This window comes from Dendropsophus ebraccatus, chromosome 1, assembly GCF_027789765.1.
Source record: "Dendropsophus ebraccatus isolate aDenEbr1 chromosome 1, aDenEbr1.pat, whole genome shotgun sequence".
Classification (NCBI taxonomy): Eukaryota; Metazoa; Chordata; class Amphibia; order Anura; family Hylidae; genus Dendropsophus; species Dendropsophus ebraccatus.
Window position 1 is genome coordinate 220,125,124 of NC_091454.1, and position 25,071 is coordinate 220,150,194.

A 25,071-nucleotide genomic window follows, 5' to 3' on the forward strand; every position below is an offset into this window, starting at 1 on the left:
TTGCAAACGGTGTAAACTACTCCACCACGTTAAGGTGGCCTCATACAGGGGAGACCCTACACTGTACTATGGCCTCTCCATGGCATAAAATACGCCTATGCTCTGGACATGCAAGATCCATCTTATATGGCAATAGTAATTACACCACCTGGGTAGGATAGGTGGAGTGCACGACCAAGTAGAGGCAGCCACTCCCCCCACCTGGAACACAGAAAAAAAGACAAATTTGGTCAGCTCTCCTTCTTTTTCAGATAACACTGTACACCCCTTCCATGGGAATTGTGTGCCAAAATCTGATGCACTTTCTGTTTTTACCTGTATCAGGAAACAAAGACAATTCTGGGCCTGAAGAGAGGTAAGTTTGCTTTCTATCTTCTTTGTTTAAGTTTTCTAGACTACCTCAGATTCAAGAACTATGTTAAAGTGGAAATTTTTATTTTTAATTAAATGGTCAACAAGGGGTCACAGTATTTTTTCTTCCAATAATTTATTAATAAGCAGGGATTTAGTGCTTAGTCCATAAGATGTTTGAACTAACCTCCCATTTATACATGTTGGCAAGTTGAGAAAACTTATTTTAATTTTTTAAGACAAGTTTTTTTCATTCAATAAAAAAAAAAGAAGGAAGGAACAATAAGCAACAAAGCTTAATGTAAAAACCCAGTAATCCATCACGACTCAAAATATATATTTTATATGAAACACTGGAAGCATGAGTGGACATCACAAAGTTTCTAATTGTCATGTTGTGTTTGTTTCGCCATCAGTTTCTCTCTTGAGTTCATGTCGGGTCTGAATACAATAATGAAACATTTTGGAAGGAACATGCAAATAATCAGACCCCAGGTTGATGATTGGATAGCAAAGATCTCCATGGCCACCATATATTTTCCTTGGGAACTGAGGGAAGCAGGAATGTAGGACATCCAGACACTCAGGAAGGCCAGCATGCTGAAGGTGATGAACTTGGCCTCATTGAAGCTGTCTGGAAGTCTCCTGGCTAAGAAAGCCACAATGAAGCTGATGGAGGCCAGAAGACCAAGGTAGCCAAGCATAGACCAAAAAGCCAAAGGTGACCCTTCATTACACTGAATAATCAGTACTCCCGAATTACTTTCTGATTTATTTTCTAGGGAGGGAGGAGAGAATGTCAGCCACATAATACAAAGAAAGATCTGAATGAGGATACATGAGGTGACTATAAGATAAGATATATGGGGTCTAGTCCATTTCCTTAGTTGACTACCAGGCTTTGTGGCCTTAAAGGCGATGACCACCATAATGGTTTTGGCCAAGATGCAAGAGACACAAAGTGCAAATACAATACCAAAAGTCACTTGTCTTAAAATACATATCTCATACTGGGGATAACCAATAAAGACTAAAGAGCAGAGAAAACAGAGCGATAATGACACCAGGAGAAGACAACTTAAGGAGTAGTTGTTGGCCCGAACAATGGGGGTTGTTCTATAGCGAATATAGAGGCCAAGGATCGCCACAGGAATCAATGATGAGGAGATGCCAGTAGTCATTAAGGTAACACCTAATGAATCTTCATGAGAAAGGAATTCTTGAGTCTTTGGAACACAATGATCTTGGGTTGGATTTGGCCACATATCCCGCGGGCATTTTATACATTGTAGTGAATCTGTAAATAAATAAATAAATAAATTTAACAAGGTGAAGGTGTTGAAGCGGAGGACCCTAAGTTTTACAATATAGTGTGTTCCATGATGTTAACAACAGAGTAAGAGAGTTAACATTTAAGCTTTTTTATCTTTTTTTTAAGTTTCTTACCTGTGTGGTTGGCCATCTCTCCATATGGACATGGTATACACTGGAAACAGCATGAAGGTTCACCTATTTTGGCTGCTTTCATGAAGCCTGGTGGACAGCTGGGGCTACAAACCGAAACGGGGACCTGGGAAGGAATTTTTGAGAAAAAGTATTTTCAAATCATTTGCAGGCTATGGAGTACAGATGCAAATTCATATGCCAATCACCTTGCTCTAAAGTCTAATATTTCTGGTCTTTGACCAATAGTGAGATCTTATTTTTGAACCTATTTGCAAGTTTGTCTAATAAAAGGGGAATGGCGACAAATAAAAGTGGCCAGGTCTTAAGACTCAAAATTGAGCCAGAATTCTGGCAATGATAAAACAACTTACAGATTATTGCAAGCTCTGCTTGGGCTGATGACCAAGGATATGACAGTTTTGAGCTTGGGCTGATCACAGGTTTCAATCAAAGTGCCCACCGTTTTCACGCAGCAAGAGCTAGAACTTAAAGTGACTTTACCACCAGACCCAAGCTGAATCACTGGAGGCGGCCGACCCACCCATAGTGGGAAGAAAGAACAGTCCCTCCATGACATGACTCCATTAGAATCAATGGAACCCTATCATAGAGGGGCTAGGGTTTCCTCCCACTAAAGGTGGGTCGGCCCGCCTCCAGTGCTTCAGCCTGGGCCTGGTGGTACAGTCACTTTAATGCACAACCACGACCTTGCTGCAATTTTAGATCACAGATAGTAGTCCATTCCCGACAGTTTAATTCTTTACATGCCGCAGTCAACAGAGACTGTGCCATATACAGGGGATGTAAGAGGGAGGTATTACTTTCTGCTGGTAACAGTAGGAGGATCCCAGCTAAAGTACACAGCTAGGACCCAGCTACCACTGATGGGAATGTAGATCTAAGATGTAGAGCTGTCAGAACTAATTATAGTGCTTGAAAATCCTTATATTGTAATCCGTATTCTTCTTCTTCTTCTTCTTCTTCTTCTTCTTCTTCTTCTTCTTCTTCTTCTTCTTCTTCCGTTTCTTCTTCCAGCCATTTTTCTGTGCGTAATACAGCCCGAACCGCTTTGCGCACAGACTCCGTTCAAACTGCGTTTCGAAGCCCTCGGCGGTGTGTGGTGTGCTATCTATTTTTCGTTCCGATCGGATTTGTCGCTTTTAAGAAATTTACGTTTAAAGACCCCGAATTTCCCATAGAAAATAATGGCCCATTGGAAATAGTGGCCACACTCTAACCGCTGACAGCCAATCACAGCACAAATGCAAATAGCTGAAATATAGCAGCCAATAGGAACTCTAAGGTCTCGTCATGCATTGTATCACACCATCCACAGTCACATGTCCACTATTGGCCAATAGAAGATGTAATATATGGAAGGTCCTTAACCATTTTGTTCCTCTGACATGAGTAAGATTGTCATGGTAACCGAGCAATGGTCTTTACCATTATAAGTAGCAGAGGTCAGTCAGTAAAATAGCAGAGCTGAGGCAGCCATGTAGCAGGTACGGGATCCAAGCTGCTCTTAAGGGGACGTTACCCAAGCCGCTCTTAAAGGAACGGTACCCAAGTCGCTCTTAAAGGGACGGTACCCAAGCCACTCTTAAAGAGACAGTACCCAAGCAGCTCTTAAAGGGACGGTAGACAAGCCGCTCTTAAAGGGACGGTACCCAAGCCGCTCTTAAAGGGATGGTACCCAAGCTGCTCTTAAAGGGATGGTTCCCAAGCCGATCTTAAAGGGACGGTACCCAAGCCGCTCTTAAAGGGGCGGTACCCTAGCAGCTCTTAAAGGGGCGGTACCCAAGCCGCTGTGTAAGAGGAATTACATAAGTCGCTCTTACAGGGACAGTACCCAAGTCGCTCTTAAAAGGACGGTACCCAAGTCGCTCTTAAAGGGACGGTACCCAAGTCGCTCTTAAAGGGACCCAAGTCGCTCTAATTGACCCGGGTCCGTTTAAGAGCGACCTGGGTCCCTTTAAGAGCGAAATATGTCCCTTTAAGAGCGAAATATGTCCCTTTAAGAGCAAAATGGATCCCTTTAAGAGTTAAATTGGTTCCTTTAAGAGTGAAATTGGTCCCTTTAAGAGTGAAATCGGTCCCTTTAAGAGTGAAATGGGTCCCTTTAAGAGCGAAATATGTCCCTTTAAGAGCAAAATGGGTGCCTTTAAGAGTGAAATGGGTCCCTTTAAGAGTGAAATGGGTCCCTTTAAGAGCGATCTGGGTACCTTTAAGAGTGAAATGGGTCCCTTTAAGAGCAACCTGGGTCCCTTTTAGAGCGACCTGGGTCCTTCTAAGAGCGACCTGGGTCCCTTTAAGAGCGACCTGGGTCACTTTAAGGGCAACCTGGGTCCCTTTAAGAGCAACCCGAGTCACTTTAAGAGAGACCTGGGTCCCTTTAAGAGCTAAATATGTCCCTTTAAGAGCGAAATATGTCCCTTTAAGAGCGACCATGGTCCCTTTAAGAGTGACCTGGGTCCCTTTAAGAGCAAAATGGGTCCCTTTTAGAGCGAAATTGGTCCCTTTAAGAGCGACCTGGGTCCCTTTAAGAGCGAAATATGTCCCTTTAAGAGCAAAATTAATCCTTTTAAGAGCGGCCTGGGTCCCTTTAAGAGTGACCTGGGTCCCTTTAAGAGCAAAATGGGTCCCTTAAGGAGTGAAATGGGTCCCTTTAGGAGTGAATTTGGTCCCTTTAAGAGCGACTTGGGTGCCTTTAACAGCGACCTGGGTCCCTTTAAGAGCGAAATATGTAATTTTAAGAGCGAAATATGTCCCTTTAAGAGCAAAATTGGTCTTTTTAAGAGCTACATGGGTCCCTTTAAGAGCGAAATGGGTCCCTTAAGAGCAAAATGGGTCCCTTCAAGAGCGACCTGGGTCTCTTTAAGAGCGAACTGGGTCCCTTTAAGAGCGAAATATGTCCCTTTAAAAGCAAAATGGGTCCTTTTAAGAGCGACCTGGGTCCCTTTAACAGCGAAATGGGTCCCTTTAAGTGTAAATTGGGTCCCTTTAGGAGTAAAATGAGTCCCTTTAAAAGCGACCTGGGTGCCTTTAAGAGCAACCTGGGTCCCTTTAAGAGCGATCTTGGTCCCTTTAAGAGCGAAATGGGTCCCTTTAAGAGCAACCTGGGTTTCTTTAAGAGCGAAATATGTCCCTTTAAAAGCAAAATGGGTCCTTTTAAGAGTGACCTGGGTCCCTTTAACAGCAAAATGGGTCCCTTTAAGTGTGAATTGGGTCCCTTTAGGAGTAAAATGAGTCCCTTTAAGAGCGAAATATGTAATTTTAAGAGCGAAATATGTCCCTTTAAGAGCAAAATTGGTCTTTTTAAGAGCTACATGGGTCCCTTTAAGAGCGAAATGGGTCCCTTAAGAGCAAAATGGGTCCCTTCAAGAGCGACCTGGGTCCCTTTAAGAGCGAACTGGGTCCCTTTAAGAGCGAAATATGTCCCTTTAAAAGCAAAATGGGTCCTTTTAAGAGCGACCTGGGTCCCTTTAACAGCGAAATGGGTCTCTTTAAGTGTGAATTGGGTCCCTTTAGGAGTAAAATGAGTCCCTTTAAAAGCGACCTGGGTGCCTTTAAGAGCAACCTGGGTCCCTTTAAGAGCGATCTTGGTCCCTTTAAGAGCGAAATGGGTCCCTTTAAGAGCAACCTGGGTTTCTTTAAGAGCGAAATATGTCCCTTTAAAAGCAAAATGGGTCCTTTTAAGAGTGACCTGGGTCCCTTTAACAGCGAAATGGGTCCCTTTAAGTGTGAATTGGGTCCCTTTAGGAGTAAAATGAGTCCCTTTAAAAGCGACCTGGGTCCCTTTAAGAGCGAAATATGTCCCTTTAAAAGCAAAATGGGTCCTTTTAAGAGTGACCTGGGTCCCTTTAACAGCGAAATGGGTCCCTTTAAGTGTGAATTGGGTCCCCTTAGGAGTAAAATGAGTCCCTTTAAAAGCGACCTGGGTGCCTTTAAGAGCAACCTGGGTCCCTTTAAGAGCGATCTTGGTCCCTTTAAGAGCGAAATGGGTCCCTTTAAGAGCAACCTGGGTTTCTTTAAGAGCGAAATATGTCCCTTTAAAAGCAAAATGGGTCCTTTTAAGAGCGACCTGGGTCCCTTTAAGAGCAACCTGGGTTTCTTTAAGAGCGAAATATGTCCCTTTAAAAGCAAAATGGGTCCTTTTAAGAGCGACCTGGGTCCCTTTAAGAGCGACCTGGGTCCCTTTAAGAGCGAAATATGTCCCTTTAAAAGCAAAATGGGTCCTTTTAAGAGTGACCTGGGTCCCTTTAAGAGCAAAATGGGTCCCTTTAAGTGTGAATTGGGTTCCTTTAGGAGTAAAATGGGTCCCTTTAAGAGCGACCTGGGTGCCTTTAAGTGCGAAATGGGTCCCTTTAAGAGCGAAATGGGTCCCTTTAAGAGCAACCTGGGTTTCTTTAAGAGCGAAATATGTCCCTTTAAGAGCAAAATGGCTCCTTTTAAGAGCGACCTGGGTCCCTTTAAGAACGACCTGGGTCCTTTTGAGAGCAAAATGGGTCCCTTTAAGAGTGAAATTGGTCCCTTTAAGAGTGACCTGGGTCCCTTTAAGAGCAAAATGGGTCCCTTAAGGAGTGAAATGGGTCCCTTTAGGAGTGAATTTGGTCCCTTTAAGAGCGACTTGGGTGCCTTTAACAGCGACCTGGGTCCCTTTAAGAGCGAAATATGTAATTTTAAGAGCGAAATATGTCCCTTTAGGAGCAAAATTGGTCTTTTTAAGAGCTACATGGGTCCCTTTAACCCTTTAAGGACATGGCCCATTTTCGTTTTTACGTTTTCGGTTTTTCCTCCTTGTGCATAAAAGGTCATAGCACTTGCATTTTTCCACCTAGAAACCCACATGAGCCCTCATTTTTTGCATCACTAATTGTACTTTGCAATTACAGGCTGAATTTTTGCATAAAGTACACTGCGAAACCAGAAAAAAATTCAAAGTGTGGTGAAATTGAAAAAAAAAACGCATTTCTTTTATTTGGGGGAAATGTGTTTTTACGCCATTCGCCCTGGGGTAAAACTGACTTGTTATATATGTTCCTCAAGTTGTTACGATTAAAACGATATATAACATGTATAACTTATATTGTATCTGATGGCCTGTAAAAAATTCAAACCGTTGTTAACCAATATACGTTCCTTAAAATCGCTCCATTCCCAGGCTTATAGCGCTTTTATCCTTTGGTCTATGGGGCTGTGCGAGGTGTCATTTTTTGCGCCATGATGTGATCTTTCTATCGGTACCTTGATTGCCCATATACGTCTTTTTGATCGCTTTTTATTACATTTTTTCTGGATTTGATGCGACCAAAAATGCGCAATTTTGCACTTTGGGATTTTTTTTGCGCTGACGCCGTTTACCGTACGAGATCAGGAATGTGATTAATTAATAGTTCGGGCGATTACGCACGCGGCGATACCAAACATGTTTATTTATTTATTTATTTGTTTACTTTTATTTAAAACCTGGGAAAAGGGGGGTGATTCAGACTTTTATTAGGGGAGGGGGCTTTTTACTATTAACAACACTTTATTTTTTTTTTTTTACACATATACTAGAACTAGTATATGCACTCAGATCTCTCATTGAGATCTCTGCAGCATAGATATGCTGCAGAGATCCATGAGATCGGCACTCGTTTGCTTTCGGCTGCTGCAGCCGGAAACAAACGAGTGCCGAGCCGAGGACGGCGCCATCTTGGACGCGTCCCCGGCCGGCATCAGACAGGGAGATCGCTCCTCCGGGACAAGGTCCCGGAGGAGCGATCTCCCCCACTAGACACCAGGGAAACGTTGCCTCCGGTAATCGGAGGCAGCTGTCAACTTTGACAGCTGCCTCCGATTAGCTAATTAGCGGGCACGGCGATCAGACCGTGCCCGCTAATAGCAGCGGTCCCGGGCTACACGCGGCACCCGGGATCGCGGCACTTCAAAGCGGGGCCGCCGCGCGGCCCCGCTTTGAAGTGCAAGTGAGGACATAGGACGTACCGGTACGTCCTATGTCCTTAAGAGGTTAAGAGCGAAATGGGTCCCTTAAGAGCAAAATGGGTCCCTTCAAGAGCGACCTGGGTCCCTTTAAGAGGGACCTGGGTCCCTTTAAGAGCGAAATATGTCCCTTTAAAAGCAAAATGGGTCCTTTTAAGAGCGACCTGGGTCCCTTTAACAGCGAAATGGGTCCCTTTAAGTGTGAATTGGGCCCCTTTAGGAGTAAAATGGGTCCCTTTAAGAGCGACCTGGGTGCCTTTAAGAGCAACCTGGGTCCCTTTAAGAGCGATCTTGGTCCCTTTAAGAGCGAAATGGGTCCCTTTAAGAGCAACCTGGGTTTCTTTAAGAGCGAAATATGTCCCTTTAAAAGCAAAATGGGTCCTTTTAAGAGCGACCTGGGTCCCTTTAAGAGCGACCCGGGTCCCTTTAAGAGCGAAATATGTCCCTTTAAAAGCAAAATGGGTCCTTTTAGGAGTGACCTGGGTCCCTTTAAGAGCAAAATGGGTCCCTTTAAGTGTGAATTGGGTCCCTTTAGGAGTAAAATGGGTCCCTTTAAGAGCGACCTGGGTGCCTTTAAGAGCGAAATGGGTCCCTTTAAGAGCGAAATGGGTCCCTTTAAGAGCGAAATGGGTCCCTTTAAGAGCAACCTGGGTTTCTTTAAGAGCGAAATATGTCCCTTTAAGAGCAAAATGGGTCCTTTTAAGAGAGACCTGGGTCCCTTTAAGAACGACCTGGGTCCTTTTGAGAGCGAAATGGGTCCCTTTAAGAGTGAAATTGGTCCCTTTAAGAGCGACCTTGGTCCCTTTAAGAGCAATCCGGGTCCCTTTAAGAGCGACCTGGGTCCCTTTAAGAGTGAAATGGGTCCCTTTAAGAGCGACCTGGGTCCTTTTAAGAGCGAAATGAGTCCCTTTAAGAGCAACCTGGGTCCTTTTAAGAGCAATTTGGGTCCCTTTAAGAGCGACCTGGGTCCCTTTAAGAGCGACCTGGGTCTCTATAAGAGTGATCTGGGTCTGTTTAAGAAGGAAATGGGTCCCGTTAAGAGTGACCTGGGTCCCTTTAAGAGGGACTTGGGTCCTTTTAAGAGTGAAATGGGTCTCTTTAAGAGCGACCTGGGTCCCTTTAAGAATGACCCGGGTCCCTTTAAGAGCGACCCGGGTCCCTTTAAGAGCAAAATGGGTCTATTTAAGAGCGACCTGGGTTCCGTTAAGAGCGACCTGGGACCCATGTCGCTCTTAAAGGGACGGGAGCCAAATTGCTCTTATAGGTATGGGACCAAAGTCGCTCTTAAAGGGACGGCACCCAGCATTAACGTTAAAAGAAAGTCACTGGTGAAGGGGCGCTCTGGAAGTCACTGGCAATGGGGGGCACTTTTCAAGCACTATGTATTTCCCTGGAAATGCAAATCTAGTTTGATGCCACAATCGCTATTAACCCTTTGAGGACCAGGCCCAAAATGACCCAGTGGACCGTGCAAATTTTGATCTTAGTGTTTCCGTTTTTCCCTCCTCCCCTTCTAAGAGCTCCAGCACTTTCAGTTTTTTTTATCTACAGGCCAAGTGGCGGTTTATTTGTTACAGGAATAGTTGTACTGTGTAATGGCGTCTTTCATTTTACCATAACATGTATGACGGAATCCCAAATATATTATTTATGAAGATATAAATTGGTGAAATTGCAAAAAAGAATGCAATATGGTAACGTTTGGGGGGTTCCTGTGTCTACGTAATGCACTATATGGTAAAAGCGACATGATACCATTACTCTATAGGTCAGTCCGAACACAACCATATGCAGGTTACACAGATTCTCTAATGTTATATATTTTTTTTAAATGAAATCCTTTTTTTTGGCAAATAATTATAAATAAAATGGGACTATTGTGACGCTTATAACGGTTTTATTTTTTCACCTACGGGGCTGTATGGGATGTCATTTTTTCCGCCATGATCTCTAGTTTTTATTAATACCATATTTGTGAAGATCGGATGTTTTGATCACTTTTTATTAATTTTTTTATATATATAATGTAACATAAAATCGGTAATCCGCGCACTTTTTTCCCTCTTTTCGTGTACGCCGTTTACCGTTCGCAATGACGCTTGTTATATTTTAATAGATCGGACAGTTACGCACGCTACGGTATATTATATGTTTATCTATTTATTTATTTTTATATGTTTTATTTATATAATGGGAAAGGGGGGTGATTTCAACTTTTATTGGGGGGAGGGGTTTTGGGGTAGTGTGTTAGTGTTTTTAACTTTTTTTTTTTTACACATTTGAAGTCCCTTTGGGGGACTTTTACATTCACTACTTGGATTCTTACACTGATGAATGCTATGCCATAAGCATAGCATTGATCAGTGTTATCGGCGATCTGCTCATTGAGCCTGCCTGTGCAGGCTCAGTGACCAGAGCGCCGATCGGACCGCACGGAGGCAGGTGAGAGACCTCCGGCGGCCCGTTTTACCGATCGGGACCCCCGCAGTCACACTGCGGGGGTCCCGATCGGTAAGTGACAGGGGACTCCCCCTGTCACTTACACTTAAACGCCGCGACCGCGGCGTTTAAGGAGTTAATGACACGCGACAGCGCCATCGCTGCAGCGTGTCATTACCGGTGAGGTCCCGGCTGCTGATTGCAGCCGGCCCCCACCTGCTATGAAGCGCGCTCCGCTCCGGAGCACGCTTCATAGCGTGAGAAACACCCAGGGCGTACAGTTACGCCCTAGGTCGTCTGGGGACAGACTTCCATGGCGTAACTATACGCCCTGGGTCGTCTAAGGGTTAATGTTTGCATATAAACAGGTACAGTGGTATCTTGGTTGTAGAGTAACTTGGAATTAGAGCGTTTTGCAAGAAGAGCTCACCGTTTTTCAAAATTGTGACTTGGTTTAAGAGCATTGCTTTGGTTAAAGAGCTCCCTGTACTGGGTGTGGGTGTGTGTGTGTGTGTGTGTGTGGGGGGGGGGGGGAGTGGGAGGACATGGTCTGCATAGCGGGTTCTAAAGCACTGTACTCTGACCCAGGAAGTCTCCCTTACCTTGCAAATCATAGCAGATCCACTTCAGGCTGGGGCTTGCATCAGGGGACAGGAATGTGGAGATAATCTTTTCATAGCTGTACCTCGCTCATTACTTCCTGTAGTCTCTGTCAGGCATTGTGTTTCCCATCCTCTCCATTCCTGCTGTAATGTGCCTACACTCACACCCAGCTATACACACTGCTGCTATCATGTGCCTGCCCTCACACTCAGCTATACACACTGCTGCTATAAAGTTCCTGCACTCACACATAGAAAAGCTTCTGTCACTGTCCTCCTGCACAGCTCTGGGATTCTCACTTTCTGATTGTTCCATGCTGAACACAATAAATGTTCAATCCTTACCCCATGATGTCCGGGCCCCCACTGGATATGGCTGGTATTAATAGTCAAGACGTTCCCATTGGTTATACTGGTATCATAGCTGCCCACTTTGACTTGTTGGAGTTGACCTTCAGGGCTCAGCTGCCAGTTCACTATATCGTACACAGCAGGTGGATCTCCGTTCTCATCGAAAAAGACTTGTCTACCATCAAACGTGTTTAGACGTAATTTTTTCACGTAGTGCAACAACTGTGAAGAAATGATACAACATTGCATATAGCACCAAAACTGTCCAAAGACTACAGTATACTGTAGATTGGTTTTACCAAATACATTATATATAGAAATATACATGTATATATTATAGAAGGCCATAGATAGGGAGAGGGCCCTTTCCAAGCATTTGCACCTTTAACTACATTTGTGACGCCATCTATGAAACAATCACATTATTTACCCAGGACGTTGAACATGGTAAAAAAACTTGCCAAAATTCCAGATTTTTGTTAATATTGTCTCTCTAATAATAAAATAAGTAATCAAAAAGTCACTTACTGTATACACCAAAATGGTAACAACTCAACGCCCAAGAATTTGTTAAATGCTGTCTCCACTTTGTCTCAGTTTCTGATTGTAAAACATCTAAGGGGTTAACAAACTACAAAAATATAATTCTGAATACTTTAAGGAGTGCAGAATTTGTGTTGGCTAGTAGGTACGGGCCTCTCAAATCCACTTCTGAACTGAATTACTCACTGAAAATAAGGGCTAGCTAAGCCTTTTAATAGCCTAAAAATTTATATGACATTTACCAAACAAAACGTAACCATAAAAAAGTAATAGGCCATCATGCCTTTGCTTCTTACAGGCAGAGAATTATAAATTTTGAAAATGCTAATTTTATTTAAGACTAAATTTGTCATTGACATAAAGTAGAACATGTTATGAAAAATTACCTAAATAAGTAAAACCATCAAGTCAAAACCACAACTTGACATGAACAAAAGCTTCTACCTTTGTTAAGTGTATACAGCTCTAATGCTGACCTATGTGTATAGATTAATTCCTGAACAGTAAATTAGGAATGTGGTAATAACATCAAAGTTCTTCCACGGAACTCACACTAACCTGCCAAGGCTTAAAATTCTCAATATCAGCACATGTTCCATTGCGGAATGGTCCATCTCCCTTCTTGCAATTACCCAAATCAGTCAGGGCTTCTGCTATTGCATGAACCGCTGGATAAACATTGTATGTTGCCTTTATACTGGAGACATAGTTTGAATTGTTCTGAATGCTTTCAAGACTTTCTTGGCCAGTACATTTTTTTATTGATGAGTTTGATGGGACGTCAAGGGACGTCTGGTCCTGAAATTTGCAACCAAAAACTTGTTCCCAGAATATTTTTATGAGTTGGTTTCCCATAACCATGGATGGGTTGATCTTGTTAAGGAAATCTACAAATCCCGGCATGCTTCCACCATGGACAGCAAAACCGATTGTCCCAAAAAGAAACCTTGAATATTTACTGACTGACAAAAAAGATGAGGCAGCCCAAGCCTCACTGGCAATTAATACTTTCCCTGTGACGTTCTGCCTCAACATCTCATCCAGTACAAAGCTTAAGTCTAATTCAGTAGAAAAGATGACCACCACTGCGGCTGTTGAGTCTTTAACCACTCGAGTAATATGAGGAGCGTTTCGATCTTGCCGGCTGGTGATTATGGTTTCTGTGAAAGCCACACAGGCCCCAGCTTGTAGTATATCCCTCTTGACTATTTGGATACCTTGCTGTCCATAATCATCATCAAGGGCAACCAGACCAATCCAAGTCCATCCAAAGTGCAACACCAGCTGTGCTAGACCCCGAGACTGGAAGGCATCACTAGGGACTGTTCTAAAGAATGATTGGAACTGGATACGGTCACTGAGGAGAGAACTTGTGGCACGGAAACTAATCTGTTGGAAAATCCAAAAATATCATTGAGTTAGAACTATAACAGTAATGACAAACGTTAATAAATTTATAATTCATAACATATGCAACATGATAATAAAAGCCTCAAATAGTCTTCTCTTAATTTTTAAAGATTAAAAAAGTTAACATGTTAGACTGCATCATTAGTGATTCATGAATCCAGTCCTATACCGCTTCTGAGATAAAAATATTCTATAAGACTCTATAAATAATCTGAACCACTTTAAGGACGTTATCCAGGCTTAGAAAACATGATCTGTTTCCTTTATGGCTTCACTAGGCATTGCTCCCACCTAGCCAGAAACCTGCTCCACACTGATGAGGGGCAACACCCCGAAAAAGCTGTCTGTGGATGGATACCTGGACTTGGTTTTCCACTTATCATTACATTGACTTATAGAGCCACTTAATATGGTGGTTTTGGTCGTTTTCCTGCAGAAGCCACCCCTTGGCTATGCCCTTTCCGGAGGGATATCTGGCTAGTCCTGTGGAAATGCACCTAGGATACCACTGTATAGAGCGCTTTAACCAGCACCCAACAGTGTTATCTTTGCCTGGTCTCCCTAAAATCAGTGATCTGTTTCTTGTATGGCTCTACTAGGCATTGCTCCCACCTAGTCAGAATCTTGCTCCACACTGATGAGGGGGAACACCTGAAACAGCTGTATGTGGATTGATACTTTACCTTGGTTTTTCCCTTGTCATTACATTGACTTATAGGGCCTCTTAATATGGTGGTTTTCCTGCAGGATCCACCCCTTGGCTGGGCCCTCACGGAGGAATATCTGGCTAGTCCTGTGTTTTGAGACTCTGAAATAAAGCTCCACAGCCTCTTTTTGCCTATTCATATTTCCCAGGGACAAATTAACCTAGGATTTTACTGTATTGAGTGCTTCAACCGGAAACTGACAGTGTTATCACTGATTTGTCTCCCTGAGATCAGTGATCTGTTTCTATTATGAGGTAAGAGACTTTTTTAAACTTCTTTAACAGCAGTTTTTTTTGTTTTAACTTTATTGAGTGTGAACCCATCCTTGAAGAGGGTACTTCACTCAGGCTATTCCCCAAAAAAAATTTCTAATGCCCCCCCTGTTTTACTCCCACACAGCGATCGGGGAAGATGGCCTGCTATAAATCATAGCAGGCCATCTTAGCTTCTCGGCACGGGGGGTGGTTAACACCCCCCGTGCTTACAATCACCGCTATTAGCTGATCAATTCAGATCAGCCAATAGCGGCGATCGGAACCTTTCCGGGTCATCGGTGACCTGTTGACCCGGAAAAAAATGGCGGTCGGTGCTGTCCGAGGACGGCACCGACCGCCATTACTGTAAAAAGTAATGGTGGTCACGGTGCCAGTGGCCGGTGGCACGGCGATCAGAGTCCCACAAAATAGTAAATACCTGCCCTGGACCCCTCAGCTAGGTAGCTGAAGGGTCCAAAGCAGAAATTTGTACATTACTCACCTGTCCCGGGGTCCTGATCGGCGTCCTCCGTCATTCCGTGGCGTCTTCGGCTCTTTCCGGCGGTCCCCATCGGCTTTTTCCGGCTATTTTCGGCTCCAGCCTCGTCTTTTTCCGGATTTTGCGCTCTGCTGCCCTCTAGCGGCTGATATGTGTAATACACTTATCAGCAGCTACAGGGATGTTCAGAATGTAGAAAAACTACATTCTATTCATTCGGCGGAATAAAAACTTTGCGATGACGTTCTGCATAGATAAGATTGTTGCAACAAGGTTTTCTGCCTTTATGATGGGAGTTAGGACTCTGGTGGTGCAGCAACAGGACTTGAACTTGCAAGCATCCAGAGTTAGGAGTTTCACCAGAAGCATTTCTGCCTTTACTGTGTAGGTTGCACCTTTGCTTCATAAAGATAGAGGGAAGACTGGACCGTACGGGGATCGAACCCGCGACCTTGGCGTTATTAGCACCACGCTCTAACCAACTGAGCTAACCGGCCACGACACGCACATCGCACGCTTTTTTTTTTTCCGACATGGTTTTCCGCCTTCGGCATGGGGGGGGGGGGGGTTAGACCACTGCTGCATAGAGACAAAAGGTCAACTGGCCCGTACGGGGATCGAACCCACGACCTTGGCGTTATTAGCACCACGCTCTAACCAACTGAGCTAACCGGCCACGGTACGCACGTTGCACGTTTTTTTTTTTCCGACATGGTTTTCCGCCTTCGGCATGGTGGGTTAGACCACTGCTGCATAGAGACAAAATGCAGACTGGCCCGTACGGGGATCGAACCCACGACCTTGGCGTTATTAGCACCACGCTCTAACCAACTGAGCTAACCGGCCACGGTTCACCCCCGTGCGCCTCGCTTTGTTTCCGTCTCGGCCTTTCACTCTATGGCGCATAAAGCAGCAAAGAGAATTTGGATCCGTGTGCACAGAAGCCATTGGATTTGGCTACGGCACCTTTTTTTAAAGGTGTGATGTGGGGTTTGACAGGTTGAAGAGGGCACTGTGGATGGTCTGCTGGAAAAGCAGAGAGTAAAACTCTTCCCGTTTGGACTGCAATATATCAAAGGGACGCGTAAAGGCTGAAAGAGGGTAGGATTTCTCTCCACCAGGGCCTAAAAGCCTCCGCTGTGAACAGGATTTGAACCTGTGCGGGGAGACCCCATTGGATTTCGAGTCCAACGCCTCCACTAGGACACGCCTTCCCACTTGGCGAATGTCTTTTGCAAATGACAGTCTAGCAGGTGCCGTTTGGAAATGGCAGTTTAGGGCATGGGCCCGAACGGGGGGGGGGAATTAAGCTACTAGAGTCTGGTTCTTCACGGCAAGGGGCAGGAATAGGGAATGTCTCTCCTTACAGCTGGTTGACTTCAATTATTGATCTCTACGAGATGAAGGAGGTAGGTGTCCCTTCCCATGGAACACATAGAAAAGAAAAGAAACTCCTCCAGCAACTCCTACTTTTTGGCGTAGGGTGTTTTTTTTCTATATTCTATGTGCGGCATTCCATCAAACTCAACCTGTATTGATCCAGAGGAAGGCAAAAAACCCTCGTGAGGCACATAAGTGCAGCATTTATCAGCAACTCCTTTGTTGGCGTAGTTTTTTTTTTTTATACTTACTGTAAAAAAAAAAACACATAAAAAACACTACATTACACCACACTACATTGAATAAAGTTTGACACTACACCACTACATACCCCATATACCAATCCCCGTATAAAGATGACCCCCAGGGTGTTTTCGGCATCAGAGGGATACGTTATTATTGCCTCCGACACCGAAACAGCCAGTAAGGATGAATGGGGGGAACCTTCTTTCCTTCATTCATCCACATCATCCTCATCATCCAGTGACGTGTCTGGGGGGTAGCGTACGCTGCCCCCCAGACACGTCTTTCCCGCCAGTACCGGGTATGGTGTGAAATTCTACAAACTCTGTGAGAGTACCTCAGGTTACACTTACAGATTTCGGGTACGTGCACACTGCGGAATGGCGAAGGATAACCCTTCGTGCATTCCGCAGCTGGCACCCGCCGGCGGACTGATGCGGGCGCATGTCTCTACCCGTGTCATAGACTCCATTCTATGCACGGGCGGATTCCGTCGTCCATCCAAAGAATGAATACGTTGGACGGAGAGCGTAATCCGCCCGTGCATAGAATGGAGTCTATGACATGTGTGGAGACGTGCGCCTGCATCAGTCCGCCGGCGGATGCCAACTGCAGAATGCACGAAGGGTTATCTGTCGCGATTCCGCAGTGTGCACGTACCCTTAGAGTGTATGTAGGAAGGGACACCCGAATGCAGCCCCCAGATGCCCCCTCCCCCCCATCCTCGGAACAAGTGGGAAGATCATCCGGGAACTGATCTTCCCACTGCTGGATAAAGGTTACCACCTGTACGGGGATAACTTTTATACCAGCACCCCCTCTTCCGGTCCTTCACTGCCCGAGCTACTGTAGCTTGCGGCACGATCCGAACATATCAGAAGTAGTAATAGAGCCCTAATATTTAGCAGCCATGGAGCGGACCCAGCGCTTTTGAATATGAAGGACCCCGTATCGCACCAGGACAACATTTTCCAGGTGACGTCCCCCACACTGGAGAAAGGGAGACCCCAGAAGAAGTGCAGAGTGTGGCGTAACAGGGGGATCAGGAAGGTCACCATTTTCCAGTGTGACGCCTGACCTGATCACCCCGGCCTCTGCATACTGGATCGCTGCAAGGCGCACCACACGTCATTGGGGTTCTACATTATCTAAATTCTGTCCCTTATTCCTATTTCAGGGGTCACGTTGATCCGGGGATTATTCTGATCGCCATTATGGAGTCGGGAAGGAATTTTTCCCCTGTGATGAGGCTACTGTCGTCTGCCTCACGAGGGTTTTTTGCCTTCCTCTGGATCAACACAGGTTGAGTTTGATGGACACCTGTCATTTTCAACCTTATAAACTAATAATTGGCCTAATACCCCCAAATAAATTAGAATTGTCCTTTTTCCCCAGATAAGTAGGTATGGCCGCCATTCCCATTAGAGGATGCCATGATGCAATTACAAAGCCTCTGTGCTGCCAGTACAATAGAAACCCCCTACAAGTGACCCCATTCTGGAAACTACACCCGATAAGGAATCTAACAAGGAGGGCAGCGGGGATATGGCCCCCTGGTGACGGCCACATTTGGGACGTGAAAATGAAAAAAAGTGGTATTTTTTATTTTCTCGGCACATGTTCTACGTAAGTGCCCGTCACCAGTGGGGTCCATATGCTCACTGCACCCCTTGTTAGATTCCTTATGGGGTGTAGTTTCCAGAATGGGGTCACTTGTCGGGGGTTTCTACTGACCTGGCAGCACAGGAGCTTTGTAATTGCGACATGGCCTCCATCCTCCATTCCAGACTCTAAATGGCGCTCTGTCCCTTTGGTGGCTTGCCCTGTGCCCATATGGCACATTATGCCCACATGTGGGGTATTTTCGTCCTCAGGGGAAACTACCCTACACGTTTTGTGTTCATTTTCTTTTTTAACCCCTTGTGGAAATGGAAAAAATCAAGGCTAGACCAACATTTAGTGTAATTTTTGTAAAATTTTTACTCTAAATCATTAATCTTGTCATGATTTTTTCATTTTCACAAGGGGCTAAAAGATAAAAAAACACTAAATTTGTAGCTCAATTTCCCCTGAGTACGGGAATACCCCACATGTGGACATAAAGCGCCATGCGGGTGCAGGGTAAGCTTCCGAAGGGAAGGAGCGCCATATGGTTTTTGAAGGCTGGATTTGGATGGAATAGATTTCGAGGGGCCATGTTGCATTCAAAAGGCCCCTGTGTTGCCAAGACAGTTGAAACCCCCCACAAGTGACCCCATAATGGAAACTACACCCCTCAGGGAATGTAACAAGGGGTGTAGTGAGCATTTGGACCCCACTGGTGACGGGCACAAATGTGGAACAATGTGGCGTGAAAATGAAATATTACATTTTTTACACTATAATGTTGGTGTAGCCTTGAATTTTTCATTTTCACAAGGGGTTAAAAGAGGGAAAAAAAACAAAATGTGTAGAGCAATTTCCCCCGAGTCCGTAAATACCCCACATATGGACATAAAGCGCCATGTGGGCGCAGGGCAAGCCTCCGAAGGGAAGGAGCACCATTTGGATTTTGGAGGTTGGATTTGGCTAGAATGGATGATGAACGCCATGTCGCAATTACAGAGCCCTCGTGCTGCCAAAACACTGGAAACCCCCCACAAGTGACCCCATTCTGGAAACTGCACCCCTCAAGGAATCTAACAAGGGGTGCAGTGAGGATATGGACCCCTTGATGACGGGCACATTTGTGCCATGAAAGTGAAAAGATGAAAATTTTCCCTTTCACGTCACATTGTTCCACATTTGTGCCCGTCACCAGTGGGGTCCATATGCTCACTGCCCCCCTTGTTAGATTCCTTGAGGGGTGTAGTTTCCATAATGGGGTCACTTGTGGGGGGTTTCCAGTGTCTTGGCAGCTCGAGGGCTCTGTAAATGCGACATGGCCCTTGAAATCCTTTCCAGTGAAATTCAGCTTCCAAAAACCAATTGGCGCTCCTTCCCTTTGGAGGCTCGTCCTGCGCCCCCTTGGCACTTTATCGCCACATGTGGGGTATTTCCGTACTCGGGAGAAACTGCGCTACACATTTTGTGTCTTTTTTTTCCTCTTATCCCTTTAAGAAAATGAAAAATTGAAGGCTAGAACAATGTTTTAGTGTAAAAAAATAAATTTTTCTTTTTTCACGCCATATTGTTCGGAAAATCTGTGAAGCACCTGTGGGGTCCAAATGCTCACCGCACCCCTTGCTACATTCCTTGAGGGGTGTAGTTTTCTAAATGGGTTCCCTTTAGGGGTGTTTTTTAGGTTTTGGCACCCCAGAGCCTCTGCCAACCTGAAGTGGTACAGTCAGAAATGACTAAATATAACGGAGGCGTTGAAATTCACTAGGCGCCCCTTTGTATCTGAGGCTTGTGGTTGCGTCAAATAGCGCAATAGGGCCACATATGGGGTATTTCTATAAACTGCAAAAACGGGGCAATAATTATTGGGGTGCATTTCTCTGGTAATAGGTTTATAATTATGAAAAATATTGGATTACAATAAAATCTCTTCACAGAAAATTAAAAATTTCAAATTTCTTACACACTTAGCTTTTATTTCTGTGACTCCCCTAAAGGGTTAAACACTTTCTGGATATGCTTTTGCAGAGTGTGGGGGGTGCAGTTTCTGAAATGGGGTGCTTTGTGGGGCTTTCTAACATACAGGCCCCTCAAATACACTTTAAGGCTATGTTCACACTACGTAAGCTTCCGGCCGTAGTGCGCTCCGTGAATATGCGGCCGGAAACTTACGTAGTTAGCGTACAATGCAAAGTATACGATCCCGGCCGCACAGTGCACACTTCGTACGAATGTACACCGGGATCGTATACGGCGCCGTACGAAATGAACAAGACCATTGTTTCCAGCCGGAAGGCTTGTAACTTACGCCCGTAGCGTATCCCGCGGCTCCGTACGAAGTGGTGATTTCTTCATTTTTCTACTCTTCTATGCCGATCTAAAAGGTTCTGTGGGGTGTCCGGGGCTAGGTGAAGATTTGCAAGTAAAAGACCGCTGTCAGATCGCTTCGTAGGGGGCTCAGGAAGTAGACTACGGGCGTACGTTCGCAATGCGTACGCATTGCGTACACACTGCGTACGCATCCGCCCGCACATTGAATATTCGCACGCCCGTTATTTCAGCCGTACATGTACGGCGCCGTACGAAATGCATACGGATTCATACGTAGTGTGAACATAGCCTTAACCTGAACAGGTCCCTAAAAATATCTGATTTTGAAATTTTACTGAAAATTTGGAAATTTGCTGCTAATGTTTTAAGCTTACTATTGTCTAAAAAAAATGAAAGATCGTTTAATAAATGCTGCCAACATAAGACATAGACATGTTGCTAATGCTATTCAATATGTAATTTATGTGGTATAACCACTTTCTTTATACGCAAAAAAGTTTCAAAGTTGGAAAAATGCATTTTTTCACATTATTTGGTTTTTTTTCATAAAGATTCATTATGAGTATCGACTCCAATTTACCAGAAATGTAAAGTACAATATGTCACGAGAAAACATTCTCAGAATCAGCCGGATAGGTAAAAGTATCCCGAAGTTATTAATGAATAAAGTGACACTGGTCATATTCATAAAATTTGTCTCTGTCATTAAGGCCATTTCAGGCTCTGTCCTTAAGGGGTTAAGTGACAAATATTTTTTTAAAAAATGTATTATTATTATTATTATTATTATTATTATTATTATTATTATTATTATTTCTGCGCCTACCTGATATTTATTCAATATTACCGCACATTGTTGCATGTGACCCCTGTTGCATGTGACAGAGTGTACCATGTCACCATGTTAAGATGTGAAAATGTTAGAGTAGGGACCATGTCTCTGAGGACGCCTTAACGTTGGTGATATGGTACACTCTGATAAAATAGTTTGCTAAGATCCTCACTTTTTAATATCTACAGGGTTGCTGTTGCACCTTCTGTTTTGTGTTGTTTTTTTTTTTTTGTCTGCACTTAAAGGGAACCAATCACACACAAATTGGCCATAAAGATAAGGAAACGTGCTGGTACATCAGCCAGCACGCTTTCTAACCATCCCCCTGTCCCCTCCGTCCCATGAACATTCAGCCCGCAAAGTTAGTTTAATAGTGTCCCGCGCTGTATGCAAATGACCATCTAAGTAGTCAAGGTGGGCGGGTGGCTGGTCAAGTAGTCACGGTGGGCGGGGGCTTCCTCATGTAGTCACAGGCTCCTGGGCCGCCTCCGGTGCTGCAATCACGGCCCTCCGGGCGTGTTGTAAAGCGGCTCCTGGTGACGTCACTCGGGGGGGGCGGCATTGCACGTCACGCCGACGTCTTTACTAAGCTGCGCATGCGCAGTGCAGCCTGAGAAGACGCTGCTGTACTGCGCTTGCGTGGCGTAGTACAGCAGTGGCTTCACCCACTGTACTGCACATGCGCAGCTTAGTAAAGACGTCGGCGTGGCCGACGTGCAATGCCGGCCCCCCCGAGTGACGTCACCAGGAACCGCTTTACAACACGCCCGGAGGGGCGTGATTACAGCACCGGAGGCGGCCCAGGAGCCTGTGACTACATGAGGAAGCCCCCGCCCACCGTGACTACTTGACCAGCCGCCCGCCCACCTTGACTACTTAGATGGTAATTTGCATACAGTGCGGGACACTATTAAACTAACTTTGCGGGCTGAATGTTCATGGGACGGAGGGGACAGGGGGATGGTTAGGAAGCGTGCTGGCTGATGTACCAGCACGTTTCCTTATCTTTATGGCCAATTTGTGTGTGATTGGTTCCCTTTAAGCTAAAAGCAGCACATTTTATTCATAAAATAAAACCCAAGTTAATGTAAAGGATTACATCCAGGAAAAAAGTCCAGTCTTGACACAGAGGATGACATTTCTTGGGTTTCTTTATTTCTAGGGTAAAAACATGCAACACAAACAGGAACCCTTCTACAACATTTCTGACATGGATACCACCCTTAGTCATGGGGGTTCAATTACTTTTTCTTACAGCAAGCTAAGAACTTTAATTTGTCAATATTGGGAAAGGATGCACCTCATATGGATTAGAGGAAAATAAGAGGGGTTATATATTTATACAAAGGGCATAGTGTCAATGAAGGTCCCTCCAAGAGGACACAGGCCAAGAGACTCTGTGACATCTCAACATCTTAGGAAATAGTGACTGATAAAGGGTTAAAATGTCAAAAAGACTTGTAGTATCTTGGATGCTCCAGCACTTACTTGTGGATACCTGTACAGCCCCAGTATATGAGCCAGTGCAATTGAGGTTGTAGATGTAGACTCTCCAATTACTGCAGCCAACCGGTTGTCCTGGTTACATTGATAGTTGGGCAATGGTTGTCCATGTTCACTCAACAAGTGTAGAGTTCCTGTTATTGATCTTTGGAGAACTATACAAGAGTCAAAGATCTGGAATCCCAAGGTGATGTTTTGCCCAAAAATTGAGGTAATCTTCTTTACAGCAAAATGCACAGCTTGAGCGCGCTGGTAGTTATCTAACTTTAAGCTGAGGACAACACAGAGAAGTTAAAGTCATATTTTCGGAGAAACAACCAAAAAAATCAGCTTTCTACACAATGTAAACTTCAACTTTGGTCTGCTTTCTGATAAAGCATGATGCATGATAAAATTAGGCACACTCATTGGCTCCATCTATTAATTGTGGCTGTAGGTCCTTTAAGTAAGTAGGTCACTCTTATTAGGTTAGTCCCCTCCATTGGGTATTTGGGCCAACAATTAGGTAAGTAGGTGGGACACCCCCCCAGATTTCATCCAGTAGGTAAGTAGGTCATCCTAGAATGTAGACAGGTAGGTTCCCACAGTAAAAGTTGAAGGGTGGTACGAGATCGACCACAACTAGTTGTCACCGAGGTTAACCTCGTGTGCCCTTATACCAGAGGGAAAAAGGTGTATGTCAGAGAAGAAGTGTGTGGTGAGGTCCTCAGGTGTTAACTACTGTTTTGTTCTAAAGCAGTATTGCCAAATAAAACTTAGACACATATGTAAATTGAATAACACATAATCATTTAGTTAACATTAAAATCAGCATTAAAAACATTAGGTAATAAGAAATCAATAATACAGGGTATACACACAATAGACAACTTTATAGGACAATATATAGGTGAAAGTAGGTAGTGTAGCGAAAAAAAAAATCTGAATAAAAATAAAAAATTTAAAAAATAATAAAAATAAAAAAATAAAAATAAAAAATGAAAATAAAAAAAATTAAAATAAAAAAAAATTAGATCCAAAAATGGGTATAATTGATATCAAATGTGAATATAAAAGTTCTCAGTACATAAAATTGTTTATCATATAGTTAATTTCATCCAAATGATCCTATTAATCCTTATTATTGGTCCTTAATTAGTAGAAGTATTTGTTAAATACATGAAGTACCGGTGGATAGATATTTGTAAATATTGTTAAATGGTTACGTTGTAGTTCGTCTCATACTGGCTTGTATTAGCCTTGTTGAGTTAATGGATTTTGTAACAGTCTTGTTCCTGTAATTGATGTCGGTTTATTACAGTTAATAAGCAATTTTTTATTGATCATATGTCTGGGTTTGTACTCCTTAATTGTGCTTAGTTGTAAGGTTACATTAGATGTTATAGTTCATAAGGAGCTTTTACTATTCAGACATGCGCTGGCTATGTTTGGCAGTAATGCTTAGATGTTACAAGCCGCGTTGTGTCTGTAGCAACACAACCACCTGTTAAAGATTGCAATAACAAATGTGGTGTCTCGGACACCTCTCACCCGTCCTGCGGTACTTTAATCTCGCTGGCGGGCGGTGGAGACGGGTTCGTCCTGGCAGCCGTGCTTCTGGTTTTGAGCTGTGGAGCGCTAGAGGCGCTGGTTGGTGCTCAATAAATAGGTACGTTGGCTTGCGCTTGCGTAGATGGGCTTGTTGCCCGCGGGACCTCGTGTGTCCTTCGCGCCAAAAACTCAAACGGGTGCCGTTTCTAAGTGGATGGATTTTTTTTTTTTTTCCGCTACACTACCTACTTTTACCTATATATTGTCCTATAAAGTTGTCTATTGTGTGTATACCCTGTATTATTGATTTCTTATTACCTAATGTTTTTAATGCTGATTTTAATGTTAACTAAATGATTATGTGTTATTCAATTTACATATGTGTCTAAGTTTTACTTGGCAAAACTGCTTTAGAACAAAACAGTAATTAACACCTGAGGACCTCACCACACACAGGTTCCCACAGTAGTTTGGTTTCTCTAGTAAGTAGGTAGGTCACCCCATTAGGTCATGAGGTAGGTATGTAGGTCCCCATAAGGTAAGTAGGTGGGTTTCCCAGTATACCCTTGCCCACTGTTTGTCATTTATAATACTGGTTTTCTTATAAGGCATAACAACCTTTTAGGTCCCTCAAGCACCACAACCTTGATGCAACTACTACATCTACAGTCTGTATACTTGTATTCCAGGCATGAAACAAGCCAAGTAGGCATAGACCATAAATGTTTATGGACTGAATACTCCATCAAGCGTTGTATACACAAGACTGGAAGACCCATTTAATAGAATAGTGGTGGACCTGAACCCCTATCAAGCATCTGTACCTTAGATAGGAAACAAGTCTTACGTCTTACAGATGGCAGGACTAGGCCTTTCCTTGTAAGTGATGACTGGATATGCTTTGTCCACATGAATAGCCATCACCACCCCAATTAATATATTCCCATCCATGAACATGGCAGGTGTCAGCTCATTGCTGGTCAGTCTACAACTAGAGTCAATGCATTTACAGAAGTGTAAGATATAGAGCATGAACTGAAGCCGCATCCTATACAAGAATTAT

The 25,071-nt window shown here is 44.0% G+C and overlaps 1 protein-coding gene across 1 annotated transcript; it reads right to left on the reverse strand.

The window, feature by feature from the left end:
- Positions 1 to 734: 734 nt before the first annotated feature.
- Positions 735 to 25,055, reverse strand: LOC138784601 (extracellular calcium-sensing receptor-like). Its single transcript, XM_069960221.1, has 6 exons — positions 24,856 to 25,055; positions 22,464 to 22,749; positions 12,279 to 13,109; positions 11,172 to 11,399; positions 1,798 to 1,921; positions 735 to 1,648 (listed from the first exon to the last, which is right to left on the reverse strand). Exons 1-6 carry the CDS (start codon positions 25,053 to 25,055, stop codon positions 735 to 737), a joined length of 2,583 nt encoding a protein of 860 aa, XP_069816322.1.
- Between the last annotated feature and the right edge of the window lie 16 nt (positions 25,056 to 25,071).